Here is an 18,615-nt window from a genome sequence, read left to right as displayed (position 1 = left end):
ATTTCAAACTAAATAAGCATACTTATTTCTATTGAGCGTGTAAAATAATTTGTTTGCATTTACTTATGTAGGTACTCGTACAATTGCATATACATAAGCAAAAAAAAACATATTTTTACATATGTATATATACAGACGTAAATAGATGTGCGCCAATATATGCATATATGTATAAAATATACCTATTTGTAAATATGTATGTTTAAACAGTACAATATTGTTCTTACTCTTCTATGGTATAATAAAATTTTTAAACCATTTCTAAATTTATTAGTACCAATGCATTTTTTTAGATTTTTTGAAATACAAATAGTAAAAGAAATGTAAGTATACGCATTTATATGTATGTATATGTATAAGAATGGGGGAAAAAGCAAAAATTCACGATCATTACAAAGAACATCGTTTAAAAATGTAAAACAAACAAATTGTATAGATATTATTTAAATAAACACTCTCCCGCACGCTGCATTCGCTCAATGTACGCCTTTTCATTCCATATTTACTGATATCACAACATTCACTTGTGGACAACTTTCACTATTGGACGCATCTGTCGACATCAATAACTGTGACATGCGGTCACTAAGTTCAGCCTGGGAATCTGCCATGCCTGGCGGAACCATCCATATGGGTTCTGTGCACACAATACGAACATAAACATTAGAAATAATGTACATATATAAACAATATTAAATGGTTGTAGACTTAGATATATAAATAAGTATACTTTAATTACCTCCTACATTCCAACCATTAGGTGTGCATAATCTCCACATAATCGCCGGTTGAGTTGGAGGAATATCAGCTAAAATATCACAAGTTTCTCCTGGCTTTAAAGCTGGCACTTCAATGCGCCGCTTTTGACTAGGTGCTGTTAAGTAGCATCCGTTTGGCCAGTCGATGGTACCATCGTTTTGTAGTCTAAACGCCTGTTGATGTTCACTTGGTCGAGATTGGTTAAGTATTTTCATCGAAGGCAGCGTTTGAAAAGTATGAATATCCAAATAGCAACCGACAGCTGTCTGTAAATTCCTTCAAAATAGCAAAACATATGAAACCTATGAGTTTGTTTTGTATTTTTTTTTTATTTAATTCTTACCAATTACTCATTTCCAAATAGAATTTTGCTGCATCTTGATCTACTTGATTATTCATAAGGCTTTGGAATTGTCTAACCAAATCCTCATGATCAGTTGTACCTAAACAGCTAAATTGTTGGAGTAGTAATGAGTCAATATCGACTTCATTACCTAAACGTTGCTGTTGCTGTAATAAGTAATGTTGTTGTTCTAAACCTTGCGGTTGTTGTTGCAGTTGGGGTATTAGAGGTGATTTCATTTGCGGTGGTGGTGGTAAAGGAATGGCTTGACCAGAAGACAAGAAAGGAGGCGAAGATGATGGATTTATCGTTGTTGGTTCAAATCCATTTGTAGCTGGTGCAGCAAATGGCACGGGCATGGGCGTGGCTGCAGGATTGATCATTTGTGTTTGAAAAGTAGGTTCACATTGCATTTGCAGCTGTTGATGTTGCTGTTGTAGATTATCTGATTGTTGCGGTTGTTGCTGTTGATGATCAAAGCTATCGCTTATATCCATCTTTTTGACGTTCAATTCTCGAGCTGTAAAAAGGTGAAGTAATAATCTTATCGATGTTATTATTTAATGACATATTATATTGAAGTATGTTTATTGTGAGTCGTGACTGATGAAATAGCATAAAAATATAGCAACTGATCAACCTACATATAACACCTTTGTCCTCTGTCCATCTCTTTGTCTGTCATTTACCTACCTTAAATGTACATATATATAGATACGTATATTGTGTGTTGTTTATTACCTGCTGAGTTGTGGGATTCTGATTATAAAACGGCGTTCTAATTAGACTTTCAAAAGACCAATACTCACTTTGTCAGCGTAAAATTTCGTTTATCACCGATAATTTTGTTAAATAATATAAAATATTTTCAAAGTAAATCTCGGAATTCTACTACAGATGCTGATAAACGCAATTAGTGCAACAACAAAATAAACATAAAGAAGAGGAGACAAGAATCACTCCAATGTCAAATCCCCAAATGCACAAATATACAGAGTTGCATTTTCTATTCTAAGGCAAAAATAATGTGTTAACTTATTGGGATTTTTGTTTTAGAAAATTATTTCACACTTTTTGTGTTTAATAAAAAAGTAAAGACCAAGAGACATAATACTAGTTAATTGTACATCTATTGTTGGAAAGCAAATTTTTAGATAAAAATATGTATATGCAATAATTTATGATGTTTATGTTTCAGATAAAATAACTCGAAATATTGCTTTGTATTTTTTATAAATATGTATATGTATAGAAAGTATTTTCTTATATGTGTGAATAATATGAGTGATTATACAACCTTACGAACTTAAGTAGAATTTTGTTATAAAACATGTTATCTGGTAACACCAATGGAACGTGTGACACATAGAGAAATTAAATGTGGAAGGATATTAAGTGGAAAAAGAGATTGAAATCGAAAATCAAATCAGTCCAAGTGAAAAAATTCCATAAGGCGAAAGCAAAAGTTGGTAAATAAGTTCTGATTGGATTAAAATGTGGTAGTGAAAACATTGACCGTGAAATTAAACCATTTGGATTGTTCCGAAACAAATATATATGAAAATATCTTGGCAAATCAAAGGTCGTGATTAATAAGTGTGCAAATGCAAAGTGACAACAACAAAACTAAGGTTACAATTGGTGCTTAATTAGGTTTCGAGAGATTCCCGAGACTTCGTTTCCAATTAAAAAAGTGACGAACTAGTGAGCAACCGAGCGCAAAGCTACATAGAGAAGGTGGGGATAGACATATAAGACTTGTATTTAAATACATAAATATGTCGATATGTATTTAACATTGCCAGTATTTCAGAAGTTATCACAAAGGAGTTAAAATAAAATCATAACTCTAATAGAAATGTATATGTTATAAAAATCTGTGGCATGGCATAAGAAGCTAATTTTATTAAATTTTTAATACATGGGTTTTTTCTCTATGCCAGTCTGACTTCGGTATTTTGCGAACATTTTACGTTCTTCATTTATGTATGTTATGCATACATATACCATGTTTTTGTAACATTACCAAACTGGTAATGGAAATATTATATGTGTGACACCCTCAAACAAGTGTCCTTAAATATTAATACTAAACAATTTTCTTTATACATGATGTCGTATGCAATAGAAAAAAGCGCTCAGCGCTACCTCACTCCAGTTATAACTAACTACATACATATATAAAACCCTTCTTGCCACTTCCGCCTCTCGCATTTTGTACTATAATAACGCTGTATCAACATTCGGCTGCCGCTATAGTAGTTGCTAATGATACATCAATCTTGCGCTCTTTACAAGTTCTGCACCCATCTGGGATACATCTCTTTGTGGTCTGCTGTTCAACTCCATTATTTTGCGCGATTGATTGTTGTTCGGTCGTTTGTCGCTTTATGTAACAAGTGTGTTGTTATGTTATATTGTTATTGCAATGTGTATTAAATCTTCCGTATTTAGTTAAATTAAAATTAAATGCATATACATACATATGTATATGCTGATACATCGTAAAACAACAATAAATATACAGCAAAAAATATATACATACATATGTAGAATAAAAATAAAAATATAAAACGAATAAAGTGGAAATTAAGACATACAAAAAGCCGCTAAACCCCAACAAAAATAACGAATTTTAATATTAAATAATTAAAAACAATTACGAATGTATGAAATTTGACCAAATAACCTATTGTTGGGTGTTTTGCGCAAGTGCTTATGTGATTTGAAAATTGTCGCAGCAATTTGAAATTTTTAAATAACAGTTAATAAAAGTGCTTACACTTATGCACATTTAAATATCCTCAATAAAAAAATAAGCGAATAACTCACGAGTTCATCTTTAAAAATTTATTTTTAAAGGAAAACAACATAAACAATCAGTTTTTGAAAATGATAATGTAATATCAAAACTTGGAAATTTTTAAGGAATGTGCGCAAAGGTATGTACATAATGTATTTCTCTACAATGTATATACATACATATGTATGTATTTATTACAATAAAGGCTCCCTAAATTGTGTTCTGAGTGTCTTATCATACGAAAACAATAGTATATGTTAGTTAATTATAAAAAATTATTGTTATATAATTAAATAATTGCCAAATATATGTATACAGTTATTGTAAAAGCAATAGAAAAGTATTTTATATAAAAAAATGAATACATGTAGTATAATATGCATATTGTATTAAGCCAAAATATTTTCTTCCACAGACTCATCACGATGACTAGTCCAGAGAATAGAATATTAAACCATGGTAAGTTATTGTATAACTATTAATGTGTTTTGTGAACATAAGACCTAAGATAAATTTACTTCCACTTACATTGTTTATATTTATTTCTACAAGACTGTCAACTCGCCAACTTTCTACCAACAAAATATCGGGTCAAATACTGTTAATTTTTATTCTTTCCTTGATATGTTTTGCTCACCATTCTCTTTATGCCAAATTACGTTTAAATGTCTTCAACTGTGTTTTTATAGTAAAAATGTTCCAATGTTTCTTAAAGTGAATGGAATCCCTTTTCATTCCGCCAAAAATACTAATTTTCTATACCCTAATGAAGTAAAGACAAAATAGGTTATGGTTGGCTTGATATTATAGTAAGCGAACAAATAATAATATGCAATATAAAAATACTTATGTATGCTTCCTATCAATATCGGCCCTTTCATATCGCAAATGGAGTGGGCGTTTGGGGTCAAGAGTAATCTTAGTATATTCATATTCATATTTCCTAACAATCCCTTTATATGACCTATCGATACGTCGGATATGAAAAAAGTATTTTACCATTATATTCGATGTAACGACGCACCAAATGATAACAACGGGGTTGATATACATATGTACATACATACAATGCAGATGATTATATGTAACTATATAATTATAAGACAATATGTGCAGGAGTTCAAATGCATATATGTATGTAAGTACATAAATATGTGTATATACATATAAAAAAAATAATATAAACAAATTTTGGTGTTTGTGGAAACCAAATAGTTATCCAGTAAACACGCCAACTGTCATCAGTCCCTCCAGCATTGCTATGTAAATATGTGATACCGTATATGCCTATTTACTTATATAAGTATCGACATATGTGTAAATACATGTATATTTGTACATAAACTAGTTATGTACTACATATGTATATGTAAATCCGCGCACAAAAGGAGAAAAATAAATTTTATTGAATATAAAGCTGAAAGGGAATCAGAGAAATACTGAAGAAAACCCACATTTATTGATTTTAGTTATTTTTAGAAATTACTTACCTTCACAGCAGTTAATCACGAAATAAATATTCTGCAACTTTACGAAACAAGAAATGAAAAAGGAAAGGCAAGTCCTTTTCCACGCGCCGGCTAACTCCAACAGTTTCTATATATGTTTATACATACATACATATGTATATCTATTTACGTATATACATACATATGTATAATATGTGTACGTGTATAAATATTTGTGGCAAAGCTAATAGGTCCTACCAGCGTCTCGTAGGCTCACGGCTCGTTGCTGCACACTAGCACACCTGTTTAGGTGCGATGTCACTGCTTTTACCTTCGCATTGAAGGCTCCACAGTTAAAATATTCAATATGAAAAGGAGGAGTAAATACGTAGTATGTGCATACATTAGGTAAAATATTAGGATATTATAACAAGTAAACTGGAGGAAGGCACCAATACAGAACGGCAAGGTTAAATGAATTAAGGCAGGACAAGGCAATGTCTATGTAGAAACATATATGTATGTAAGTACATATATACATATGTACATATAGATATATATTAAATAAGGAAAGTCAAAGTTCAAACGGAATAATGTAAGGAATTTCAGTCCATTGGTGAATGTGGCTGCATCTTATATAAAGCTTATTTTTCCTAATCTACAAGTATATCGCCAATATCGCGATTATTGATTTCCAACTTTTCAAGTTGCCAGTTTAGTCAATTGACTTAACGTACCTTCACAATATGTATTCCAACCGAGTCAGAAAACATTAGGTGACCAATCACAGGTCCTAAATGTCGCAAAAATGGCTGGTAAAGTTTGAGATATGTATTAATATTAATAGGTGAATTTTTGATTTCCCATATGATAAACACAGGAATATTTTCTTAATTCCTTTGAGCTTTCTACAACTTTTCTAAATCGACTAATTGAAGAGTTATTCCCAGTCAAAGGTCAACCGTAAATCGTGAAAAGATAATTTTTACAACTTTTTGAACTATTTTAAATGTATGTATATGTACACAAAATAATGCCGAAAAACCATAAAACCATTTCGAATATTATCTGCAAGTTAATTAATAATTTACAAAAGTACCGTTCCTAAAAGATCTTTGAACATCTTTAAAGACATTCGAGGTGTCTGGCTGTGAACCAGATTTTTCTTTCAATTCAAAATCGAAATTAAGAATCATAAAATACATTAAAAAAAATGGAGATTAAAATTTAATTAAAATCAAAACTAAGTGTATTTAAAATTAAAAATTGGAAGTTGACGGTCTGAGCTTTTTAAATACATTTTTAATACATGTATGTATGTATATAGTGTTTGTACACTTCTGCGATTTGGGACCTTTGGGATTAACATTTATTTTCTTTTTTTATTTTCCAATCCGTTATTTAATTGGAATTTGAATAAATAATAAATTATAATAAAAAATTTTCGTAATTACAAAATAATAACAAAAAATTATTTGAAGAGTTAATTCAGTTATCTTTATAATGTAACATTTGCAACCCTGACTGTGAAAAAATAATAGCCTTGACAAATGACAGCGTTAATTTGCATTAGCTGGCTTAATTTGCATTAACTTGCGAATTTGATCCATGTTAATGCAAATTAGTAATGAATAAAAATTTCGTGCATTTAGCTGAATTTGCCGAATTTGAGTAGGCAACACTGCCCACAAATATCCGATTTTTGCTATTGCGAATGATGATTGATAAAAAGAAGAAGATAAAAACGTAAATAAAAGATTTAAGGAAAGTGTAAGAGGTAAGCTGTTTTTATATTGCTAAATATATTACGTGCCAGTATATTAACAAAAATAAATTTTAATATATTTAGATGGCAGGAATTAAACAACGCACAGCTTGGACGGACAACGACGAAAGTGTTTTGATTGATTTGTGGTGTGAACGAGCTGGAGATTTGCGACGCGTTAAGGGCAATTCACACATCTATGCTGATATATCTGTGCAAATGGGACATAAATTTACCCCAAACGAAGTGCATGTTAAAATACGGAACCTTACACAAAAATATAGGTATACTGTCAATCCACATAACCTTGTTAACATTTTTATCTTTTGTTAAATTGCAGAAAGGAAAAGAAAAAAGTTGTGCTCTCGGGGGGCAGCCCATCGGGGTGGAAACATTTTGACGCAGTCCATCAAATAATCGAATTGACAGCAGCCAATGTTACAGAAACTTATGAATCGTTTACTGTGGTAGGCTGAATTTTACGCGTTTATTATTAAAATTATTTTTTCTTGTAAACATATCGTATTCAACATTGCTGCCATTCCAGTCATATATACCTACAGCATCACCAGTAGCAATGTCATCTGCAGTACCGGTAGCTGAACTGCTTTGTGCGCCAGTAATAGCATCGACCAGCTCGCCATCACTGTGGAAACTGGATAGCTCAATATCAGCAGCCGGTACATTTAGAAAGAGGAATTATATGGGTGAAATAATAAAAGTGGCAAAAGAGCAAAATGAATTGCTGAAGACGGTGGTAGAGGATGGGAAAAAATTGACTGAAAGAGTTGTTAATGCTATCGAACTACAAAGTAACAATACCAAGGAGTTCATAGAGATTATGAAAAGTCTTTTAGAAAAAATGTTAAAAAAAAAGTATGAAAACGCTTAAGTGAGTTGCTTTCAAATATATACGAATCATTATTTCTTCCTGTGGATCCTAAGTTTTATGTATGTATATATACTTTAATCTGCAAGTAATATAAAAATGTAAACACATGTGTATGAAAATAAATCACAGCTTGCTAACTAAATAACCGAATACCATCCTTTATAATTGTGGTATTCTAAGGCTTCTTATTTTTTGGGCTGCACATCGATGTGGCAACCATCTACTGCATCAAAGCATTGTGAAAACCCCATCAGTGTTAACCCTTCTACGATTCTTTTCAGTTCTTGAGGATGTGGGGGATGTGCATTAATGCAATCCGCAAGACTATCACAAACTGCATGGCAAAAATCCATCTCAATTTTGCCAAATGTGCTGCGCTCAACGCCAAACAAGCTAGCAACGGCAACCTATACGCTTTTTTCAAGTGAGATACAGCGCCTCATATTGCTATCTATTTTTCCAATATTCTTAACTTTTTCGCACAATTTTTTGAAAGCCCTTCTTCTATCCAGACCAAATTTTTCCTTGAACCTTTATTCATCCATTGCTGGGATATCGCGCTCCCAAAATTTACCACTTCAGTCCTTAAAATACTCAATTTTAGATTTCAATCTCAAATTAAAATACAAATATTTCGTAGGTGCGGCGATTGTAATCCCAGCTCTTACGTTACAATGAAGTATTGCTTTTAATTGCACTATATTATATTTTAACGTATTTAATAATAAACGAATTTTTTCATTAAATTTATATTGATCTTTCAAAAATACCAAAATTGCCACTAACAATTTCCTCTTATACATTTTTATTTCACTTTTTTTTAATAAATAAACAAATTTCACAATCAGCTGTTTAAATGCACAAGTCTGTTTGTCACCATAAAATTTTAATGTGCATTAGCATTTCTTAATGCGCATTAATTTTACTCGTCTGTCAAGGCTATAATACTCCTAACAACAATCGCCGTTACTTCCAATTGAGTGAATGATCCATAAAATACACTGTGGATATTTAAATACAATATGTACACAAGTAAATATTATTATACATAAGTATGTTTGTAATGAAGTGTATTTTGGATGTGATTTGAGCGTTCTTCTCTCCTTAGCGTTTTTCGTATTTTGTTTTTGTTTCTATTTTCGTCTATTGTAGTTTGTTTTTATTTTGCAAATAGCTTAGATACCCTGAGGAGCTGGGCTGAGGAGTGACTGAATCTCTACTGAAATATTAACCCCCCACAAATACGCTGATAAACCCATATATCTCACTTGTTTATATATTACATATGTACATACGATACTATAGATACATATGTATGTACATATGTATGTCTTTTGTCATTCTGTTATTTTGTTGATATATCGGCTTGACGTTAAGTTGGCACGCCACCCACTCTTTATCTGCTCTCTTTCACCCAGTTTGTTTTGCAATAAAAATGTGTGTGCCTCTCGGAAATTCTCCACATTTTTGCTCTCTTCATATTTTTGCGCTCCGAAAAAACGCTGTAATATAAAATACTTTGTGTATAGATCTGAATGGTTATAGCTAAGTAAATACTTACTATATCTCTACATAAGTAATCGCGTATATCACTTTGTATATACTTTTGCATGTACATATGTATGTGAATATACGACAGGGGTAGTGTTTTGCTTTTTGTTGTTTTAAATACTTGTTTCTGTTTCTAAATATACAATCCGCAGCTATGCACGATTTATAAACGAATCTAAAAATAGAACGGCAGGTCACGGCCTATTCAAACACCCAACGAGCTATGTACTTGCACATACATACATACTTACATACATTTGTACATGCATAAGTACGCAGATAAATACAAATATACTTACATAGTATATCGAATACTGCTTTTTTACATTTATTTGCTTTTCGACTTAATTCAATTTCACTTTGCACAGCCACAGACTGTAATGCTGATAAGTAAAATAGAAATAAATATTTATAATGTGGGAGCTAAAATTGTTCACTTAAATCGCAGATGTTTTCTTGTAGAGCCGACCAATGACATAAGGAAATAAATAAGTTCAGAGGCCTCAGAGGTATTTTCATTTTTACAAACTACGAGTATATATGTATGTATATCTATATATGTATGTATGTATGTATGAATTATACATCATTAATGAGCCAATATTCCAAGAATCTGTCAATTAATGTGAAATAACTACACACATCCCTACAAACTGATATCTATAAATGTAAATAATTAATTCATCTTCGTACATACACTTTATCTATGTATGTATGTACATACATACATACATACATACATAGTTTGAAGCTACATACATCCATATACAACGTATATTATGCATACATACATACGTACATATGTATACTTATGGTAGACAGCCCTGTTATCCTTTACGTATTTGAATCAGCAAAGGGTTTTTCATGGAACATTTTTGAACACTTTGTCATCCTTAAAATATAAAAGAATAAAGATAAATATTCCACAAAATTTTACGAAACAGTATATACAGTGTCGGACAAAACTCATTGGACTAACTCGAGTCTCACACATGTTCCGTCATAACTTTTTACATAGATGCATTAGAAGAATAATTTTTTTTGCAAAAGATAGATCACATATTCTATATTAAGAAACAATGCAATAATATTTTTTAACTTTTGTTTAAAATTTATAAATTATAACGGAAGGGAAAAAAGTAAAAAATTCGTGCGACATAACTCATTGGACTAACACTTTGGATATCGAAATAACCACTTCCATTGAATTAATTTACCGTTATGTGGCGGGAAAAGAATTTTGCAGGTACTTACAATAATTATAATTATTATAAATCGTAGATCACACTTATTCGAGTTGTTTATTTTAATGATAACGAGTGTGTTGTGAAATATTTAAAGTTGTCCCGAATAATGCTACTAAAAAATTATTTTTGATAAAAATATAGACAAAACACATTCAACTGAACTTAAATTATTAATTGTAAGCAAATTCACAAAAAATGTGTGGAAGAGAAGCTTTAAAAAAATTATTCTCTGGGGAAAACAACTGTTTTTGCTATTTTACGCAAGAATAAAGCTGAAGGAACCGTTAAAAAACTTAATATTGGAGGACGTCCCAGAGTCAATTCGGTAAAGTATGACTTGCGAATAGTGCGCGAGTTTATAAAATATCCTCAGATATCAACAAACAATGTTGTAGATAGCTCACAACTAAGAGAGAGTACGCGTACAATACAACGGCGCGCCGTTGATGTTGGTCTTTTTAGCTTCCGTGCAGTAAAAAAATCTTATAGATATTTCCAAAAAAATCGGTTAGCACCTTTGGAATTTGCGAAACTACATATAAATTGGTCTGAAGAGCAATGGAAGCCGATATTGTTTTCAGATGAGTCCAAATTTAATTTACAGAACTTAGATGGAATGACAGGTATACGAAGACCAACATGAAGCGTTTAGAGTGTCGATATTCGCAGGGTGCAGTAAAGCATGGTAGGGTAATATAATAGTGTGGGAATGCTTTTCTGGTCAGGGTGTAGGACCAATTTACAGAATAGAAGGGAACATGGATGGGTTCCAATATAAAAATATACTGCCAACCCAAATGTTTCCTCACGTTATCCAAAAAATGCTGCCTGATTGGCAGTTTCAACATGTCAATGACCCCAGGCACATCCTCAAAGTTGTGAAGGATTGATTTTTGGAATAATAAGTTTATGTTATAAGATGGTCCGACCAGTTTCGTGACATGAATCCGATTAAAAACTTATGGGAAATTGTCAACAGGCAAATTAAAGAGGAACAGGTCCACGGTTATAAAAACAAGCTACTTGATGTATTAAAGCGAGCCGAGAATGGAATAAATGATTCACATATTAGTAATTAAATTTCATTTATGCTTAAAAGATGTGTTGCAATCGAAAAAAATAATGGCTACTCAGTAAAATATTAATTTAAAACTAATTTATTTTCATATTTAGCTAAAGTCCAATGAGTTATGTCGCACGAATTTTTTACTTTTTTCCCTTCTGTTATAATTTATAAATCTTACATAAAAGTAAAAAAATATTATTGCATTGTTTCTTAATATAGAATATGTGGTCTATCTTTTGCAAAAAAAATTATTCTTCTAATGCATCTATGTAAAAAGTTATGACGGAACATGTGTGAGACTCGAGTCAGTCCAATGAGTTTTGTCCGACACTGCACATATGTACATACATACATTTGTACATATGTAAAGGGTTTTTCAATAAGAGTGCTACAAAAGTTTTTTTTTTTAACAAAACAAAATGGTTCTTTAATCCTGTGCAAGTACATTTGATGTCATTATGTATAGAACTTGATTTCTTTTGTATGAAGAAGTCCAGGCGCTGAACCCAATTTTCGACAGTTTTCAAGCATAAATCGGCCTATACTGCTGCAATTTCATGTTCGGACGAAGCCATCAACCGTCGCGTCGCTGTTGGGATAGACCATAGACTTGACGAAGCCTTACAGGAAATAGTAACGTCGTCAAATCGCACGACCGAGGCGGCCAATTGACTGAGATAACACATTCACCTAACTTCGTTTACAATAAATCGATTGTGACATTTGCTGTGTGGCTTGTGGCCGTCCTGTTGGAACCAAATATTGTCCAAGTCCATATCATCCAATTCGAGCCAAAAATATTCGATTATCATTGAGCGGTAGCGATTCCCATTCACAGTAACATGACGGTCTTGATCATCACGGAAGAAGTACGGCCCAATGACGCCGCCGGCCCGTAAATCACACCAAACCGTAGTTCTTTTGGGATACAATGTTGACTCATAGAGTACGTACGAAAGCACTCTCACAGGAATAAAGAATTTCATTGATATCCCAAACCGTTTTTGTTTTATTAGAAAAAAAAAACTTTTGTAGCGCTCTTATTGAAAAACCCGTTCTTAAAGTTGAGGCCTTTGACTCCGAATTCCGGTAGTAAATTTTAATGATTTCGATTCGTTGTTGGATCGTATATCTTTCCATATTGAAGTGGCAAACCTTACTGAAGAGAAATGTCAAAAGAGCTGGAAAAAATATGGTGTCGTTTGCTGTCCCTTTCGGTCTACTTTTGTAGCGTTCCTATTGAAAAACCCGTTATAAACCGTGTAGTAGTTAAAGTAGTTAGTAACATGTAGGATCTGCGTTTGATTACACTTCGGAACAATATCAATGATATTTGTACCCTGAACAGTTTATACTTATGAATTTAGTTTGACACGAAGTATATGTACATACATACATCATATAAATTATGAGCATAAGTTGTGCCGATTTAGCCACGATTGTCTGTCTGTATAAATTGGAAGTAATCCCTTAGTTTTTGAAATATCGATTTGAAATATATGCACACGCTCTTCCCCTCCAAGAGGCTGCTCATTTGTCGAAATTACTCATATCGGACATTAAAGCATCGGTAAGGCACCTTCGAGTGTATGGTAAAAGATTCTCGAGAAAATCATTCGACGTTCTTAATATTCTCAAACTTAATCGTCCCTACAAAGAATAAATGCTTGACCAAAATAAATTTGTATATGTATGTAAATAAAGAAATTACGCAAAATTTACTGGAGGGATTTCTGCCAGGGTGAAAAAAAATCATCTGGAGTTGTTAGTTTGTATTTGTTTCTTGCAGTTGTTATTTCATCACAATTACAAACTCTTTTAAGAATCACTAGTTATTTGCTAAGGCTCGATACTCTGACAAATTCTTCTCTTCGTCAGCAAAACTTTATTTTCTCACTCATCCATTTCCATAGCACATTATTTCTAGAGTCCACTGAAAATAAGATTTTTTTAAACAAAAAAAAACTTAAAGCGTTTTATTTACGCCTTCTACGAAACAATTAATTTATTCTTAAATACAAATTGAAACAGCTGATCGCAGCGTTAACAACTAACAGAAAATTGTCCAAATCTTTCAAACTGTTACTTTGTTTCGAATAGTGTTACCCGTATAAATGGGAAACAACGAAATAAACGTGATCTCTATCGACTAAAAACCCGATTTCAATACCGGTTTAATAGCCACAATTCTAAATGTCTGTCTATTTCGCCGAAGTTTTTATGACACAGAAGTTTATTTCTGAATCGAATTCTAAATTTAAATTAATACACATTTCTGCTAAATATACAGACATACATATGTATGATATAGATATATGTTTTATATAAGATCTATGACAATTTAATAAGAAACAAGTAAGGAAGAGCTGAGTTTCCGTATAACCGATCTTTAAATATTCTTGCAACTTTCAAGGATTAAAGCTAGAGAAGTACCATCAGGTACATAAAGGTCGTTAGTTATTAGAGCTTTAGGGTGAGTTTTTACCCGATTTTATTCATTCTAAGCACAAATATGCAGCGTTATATGAAAAACACGCTCTTTCCATTTTATTAAGATATCTCGCACATTGCCGATATAGGCGGTATAGTCACCCGGAAGTTCGAAAATCTTTAATTGGGTATATGGGGGCTAAGATAAGTATTGACTCGGTTCAACCCATTTTTAACACATAAAGATATTATTATTAGGAGAGAATTTTCTCTAAAATTTAATTATGTTTCCCATAGATAAAAGTCAGCTATTGGCACCGGGCCCGCATATTCGTTAGCTAGGGGCTTTGGTTCGATTTGGAATATTTTTGATCATAAGGTAGCATACTTTAAAGAAATTATTAGTGCAAAGTTTTTTCCAGTAATATAATAAAAATGTGAGAATAATGTCAGGTACCGAATTTCATCGAAATCTTTCGGTCAGGTCTCGAGATATGCGATTTTATCTAAAAGTGGGTGATGCTACGCCTATAGTCCAATTTTTACCCCGACTCCGATAAAGCCCTCTCAAACCATCTCTTTTGTAAAATTTAATGTCTATCGTATGCAGTTATTAATTTATCGCACGTTTAGTAGTTTTTAACAGGACCGCTTTATGGGGAGTGGACAGGGTTATTTTCCGATTTCATTCATTTTTAAAGTGTCGACAGGAATGCCAAATTGATTTGTCTTGAATGGATTTGGTTATTGTATAATAGCTTAAGTGGTTTAGAAGATATGTATGTACATACATTAAACTAAACATAGGGCGGGGTCAGACACATTTTTCCAGAATATTTAGTCCACAAGTGTCCATTGCTACTGCGATCCCCTGTGCCAAATTGCTGTTTCGATTATTGGCGTTTGTGAGCGTGGCAGTGGTCCGATTACGCCCATCTACGAACTCGAATTTTTTTTGTACTAAGGAACCTACATACAAATTTTCATCGAGATATCTTACAACCGTAAGGTGAACAAAACTATTATACACTGTAGCAACATGTTGCAAGACAATAACTTTGTACCTATGTAACTCGACCAAATGCTTATACATACTATGTACCACATCTACATAAATGCTATATTGACAATTAGGATTCCCAATTTGTACTGTACATACTGTTAGTCAAGTCGAAGTTTATGGCGCAGGTTGGAAAATTTGAGTTGGCAATGGAATTCAAACATACATATGTACATATGAAATAGAATGGGCGGCACAGGCGAAAAGGTGAAATGCAGAATGGTCCGAAAAAGTGCGATTGAAAATGAATGTCAGGCCAAAGTTTGTATACATATGTATGTACATATATAAGTATGTATGCATGCGGGTACTCACGAGCGACTCCTTCCGATTCGCGCACATAAACACGCACATGCGCCAGATAGTCGGTGAGAGCCAAATGTAAACGCGTGTGGCCAATAACGACCGCAACAAACGAGGCACTTACGCGAATATTTTGTTTTTATATTATACTACACAACTTTTGAATCCTAGTATTTACATAGCATGTACATATGTACGTACACAAATAAGTATATACATATGTATGAATGTATGTATGTATGTATGTATACGGATGCATATACGAGCGTCGGGCGAACTGGGTGTTCTCGCTGTCCAAAGAGATTGATAAAGCACATTGCTTTTATTCATCTTTTAGCTCGCGTTCGGAACAGTCGATCCTATTTAGTTGGCGGCCAAGCTTGTCGTTTGTCGGTCATTCGAAATTATATACGGCAAATAGAAAATACAAAAGTAAAACAATAATAAAGCATATATTTCGAAGAGGGCTGTGAAATAAACCAGAAATAAATAAACAAAAACAATTTTAATAAAATTTTAGAAGCTAAAAACATACATACGTTTATGTAAATTTAAATACTATACCAAAAACGGGTGTTCTTCTAGCTCAGAATACGTACAATATTATCAGTAAACAAGCTTAGTGAAGAATTGAAGAAAAAAATATTCCATAACATAGAACGTGAAATAAAAAAATAATCGTACCAGAAAAGCGAGGCTTCTACAATTCTATTTTTATGTGCTCGTTTGCCTTTGTGATTATCAGTGAATTAAATGACACATGTTCAATTTTGTTGTTTCCTTGAGAATAGTGAAAAATCGTCTAAGTAAAATTTACATAAAAAACAAAAAAAAATAACAAACGTGTAATAATTCAGTGCAAATATTCGTAAATTGTTATCAAATAGGGTGCTCAAGCGCCTCCATATTACATACCTACATAACGGTGAAGTTATACTGAGGACATACATACTTATATGTATATGTTGATATATTCGCTTTGAGAATGTGTCTAAACAATGTTTACATTTAATTAAAATCTTGTTGAGGTGCTAATGGCGGCATTACCATGTTATACAGGTACATACCTACACACATACATACATACATACATACAAACATGTATTGATTTACGTTGATTTTGATTGAATGAGACCCTTATCGTGCATAACTATGCGCCGCAAGTATGACATGACGCTTATTCTCATTGTGTATACATACATGTGTGTATTTATGTGTGTATGTGGAAATACATATATAGTAACTGTGTGCATAAATGCGTAAGAAAACCTCGAAAATACAATAAATATTAAGTATGTTTACACATACATATGTGTATTTGCGTGTGTACAATCGATGTTATTTTTAGAAAACAATTACCGTGTTCTAAGCTTTTGAAAGTGAATTGGAGAAAAAGTGGAAATTGTAATGTGATTTTATTTATTTAGTGCATATAATATAAATAAGTATATCTGTACATATATACATAAATATATACAGAATAATAGATATCAACAAAAGTGACAGTATAAACAAACAAGAAAATATAATTATAAGAGTATGTGTGCGTCTGTAAACAATTGAATTTATATTAATAACTCATTATATACATATGTACATCTATCAAGTGTATATAAACTTATATAAAATAGACCATAGCTTTTATTGTAGTGAACATAATACTTAGAGCTTAATATTATTATTATATTATAATTTTACAATATGTATTAGGAGTCTTGTTCACAGACAGGTGGTCTAGTCAATTTTGCATTATTATTCAAAATATAACTTAGGTAGGCACGTAGAACGGATGTATGATGATGCACCTAGGCCTTTCGGAGGTGTGTTATGAAACCAACGGAAGTAAATTCCACTCTCTCTATTATATCCTCTCTAAACCACGCTGTGCTTCTGATTAAGTTCTTCACTACAAAAAGAAATACCGTCAAGAAACCCGTGTTCATTGGTTACAATAACAGTAAAGCCCACTTAAGTGCCCTCCGCTTAAGTACAGAACCAGATTAAGTAACCAACATTTTTGGGCTCAGTACTCGCATTGAAAAATTTCAGCGGTTACATGCGTTTACGGGTTTCAAAAAATCGATTTTTTTATTGTCTTATTAAATTTTACAGCACCTTTAGAATATTGTCCTAAATTTTTAAATTGATCCGAGTAATAGTTTAAAGGATACAGTCTTGAGAACTTGTGCACGTAGGCTAGCTAGGCTAAGTGCGCCGTCTTTAAAAGCGTTTTTCTCGAAACTATGTTTTTGAAGTCGGTTGGCAAGATTTTTTGAGAACTACTCAACCGGTCTTCATGAAATTTTACCCATGTGTTTGAGATACAATTTTTAAAGACTTGGGCGAAGGATTTTTTTCGATTCTTTTTTCGATTACAACTATTTAAAAAAAAATTCACTAAATTTTCATTTCTTTGTAAAAAATGAAAATGCCGAAAATCCAATTTTCAGTTTTTTTCCTTCGTCCAAGTTCTAAGTTAAGGTTTTAACTAAAACATGTATTTTTTTACTATGATCCCGTAAGGTGTTATCCTGCCAATGCAGGCGCGTCTTTTTTTCGAAGGGTCACCGAAATTGCCTTGCAATGGCCGAGTTTAAAATATTTTCCAAAAATTTCAGAATTTCTTTGTTAATAGTGTATGTTTGTAACAATTAAAAATTGTAATAAAACATTTCATTTTTTATATGAGAAATAATAGTTTAAAAAGGCTGTTTTTTTACCTGAGGAAACCCATGTAACCCGATCTCTTTTATGTAATCAACCCGCCCAAGTACCTGCCTAAGCGGGTTTTACTGTATTTTCCTATGTAAAGCTTGACACTCCTACTACAGTTTTTATGTTATTCCTTTTGAATTTTATTAGTCGGCATGTGCGGCCCATATTCCAGCCATGCCACGTTTGTCTGCTTGTTGAACAAGTTAAGATTGACTTCGCCGTGGCTCAGCTAT

General features: G+C 32.4%; 3 protein-coding genes across 14 annotated transcripts in view; 2 read left to right on the top strand and 1 right to left on the bottom strand.

The window, feature by feature from the left end:
* Nucleotides 1-349: 349 nt before the first annotated feature.
* On the bottom strand, nucleotides 350-2,033 carry LOC120773846 (basic-leucine zipper transcription factor A). 6 transcript variants are annotated; one of them, XM_040102983.1, is made up of 5 exons: nucleotides 1,912-2,033; nucleotides 1,796-1,843; nucleotides 1,103-1,622; nucleotides 740-1,035; nucleotides 350-637 (listed from the first exon to the last, which is right to left on the bottom strand). In XM_040102983.1, exons 3-5 carry the CDS (start codon nucleotides 1,597-1,599, stop codon nucleotides 492-494), a joined length of 939 nt encoding a protein of 312 aa, XP_039958917.1. In that variant the 5' UTR covers nucleotides 1,600-1,622; nucleotides 1,796-1,843; nucleotides 1,912-2,033; the 3' UTR covers nucleotides 350-491. The 6 variants fall into 6 exon arrangements, with proteins under 6 accessions (XP_039958917.1, XP_039958919.1, XP_039958915.1 ...); XM_040102985.1 differs by lacking the exon at nucleotides 1,796-1,843 and having other exon boundaries at nucleotides 1,103-1,626; nucleotides 1,913-2,033; XM_040102981.1 differs by lacking the exon at nucleotides 1,796-1,843 and having other exon boundaries at nucleotides 1,844-2,032.
* Nucleotides 2,034-2,431: 398 nt separating this feature from the next.
* Nucleotides 2,432-18,615, top strand: part of LOC120773844 (histone deacetylase 4) — a 50,823-nt gene continuing 34,639 nt past the window's right edge. For 4 of the 7 annotated variants that reach the window (XM_040102980.1, XM_040102976.1, XM_040102979.1 and 1 more), the window contains exons 1-2: nucleotides 3,678-4,044; nucleotides 4,321-4,364. In XM_040102980.1, the coding sequence (XP_039958914.1) occupies nucleotides 4,331-4,364 (34 nt within the window). In that variant the 5' untranslated portion in view covers nucleotides 3,678-4,044; nucleotides 4,321-4,330. Of the gene's footprint in view, nucleotides 2,840-3,677; nucleotides 4,045-4,320; nucleotides 4,365-16,623; nucleotides 16,727-18,615 lie in introns of those variants that run through there. The other 3 variants (XM_040102975.1, XM_040102978.1, XM_040102977.1) reach the window with 3 other exon arrangements.
* On the top strand, nucleotides 7,095-8,138 carry LOC120773847. Its single transcript, XM_040102987.1, has 4 exons — nucleotides 7,095-7,130; nucleotides 7,203-7,402; nucleotides 7,459-7,585; nucleotides 7,666-8,138. Exons 2-4 carry the CDS (start codon nucleotides 7,203-7,205, stop codon nucleotides 8,008-8,010), a joined length of 672 nt encoding a protein of 223 aa, XP_039958921.1. The 5' UTR covers nucleotides 7,095-7,130; the 3' UTR covers nucleotides 8,011-8,138.

This window comes from Bactrocera tryoni, chromosome 4 (genome assembly GCF_016617805.1).
Source record: "Bactrocera tryoni isolate S06 chromosome 4, CSIRO_BtryS06_freeze2, whole genome shotgun sequence".
Lineage (NCBI taxonomy): Eukaryota > Metazoa > Arthropoda > Insecta > Diptera > Tephritidae > Bactrocera > Bactrocera tryoni.
Note: the sequence above shows the minus strand (reverse complement) of the source record. Positions and strands in the feature narration are given on the sequence as shown.

What these genes read in the sequence shown, in the direction of transcription:
- LOC120773847 (XM_040102987.1), top strand. Translation starts at nt 7,203, where the DNA reads ATGGCAGGAATTAAACAACGCACAGCTTGGACGGACAACGACGAAAGT. An exon ending in AACCTTACACAAAAATATAG is followed by an intron (nt 7,403 to 7,458) that starts GTATACTGTCAA and finishes GTTAAATTGCAG; the next exon opens with AAAGGAAAAGAAAAAAGTTG. An exon ending in CTTATGAATCGTTTACTGTG is followed by an intron (nt 7,586 to 7,665) that starts GTAGGCTGAATT and finishes CTGCCATTCCAG; the next exon opens with TCATATATACCTACAGCATC.
- LOC120773846 (XM_040102983.1), bottom strand. Translation starts at nt 1,599, where the DNA reads ATGGATATAAGCGATAGCTTTGATCATCAACAGCAACAACCGCAACAA. An exon ending in TATTTGGAAATGAGTAATTG is followed by an intron (nt 1,036 to 1,102) that starts GTAAGAATTAAA and finishes GCTATTTTGAAG; the next exon opens with GAATTTACAGACAGCTGTCG. An exon ending in TAATGGTTGGAATGTAGGAG is followed by an intron (nt 638 to 739) that starts GTAATTAAAGTA and finishes TTGTGTGCACAG; the next exon opens with AACCCATATGGATGGTTCCG.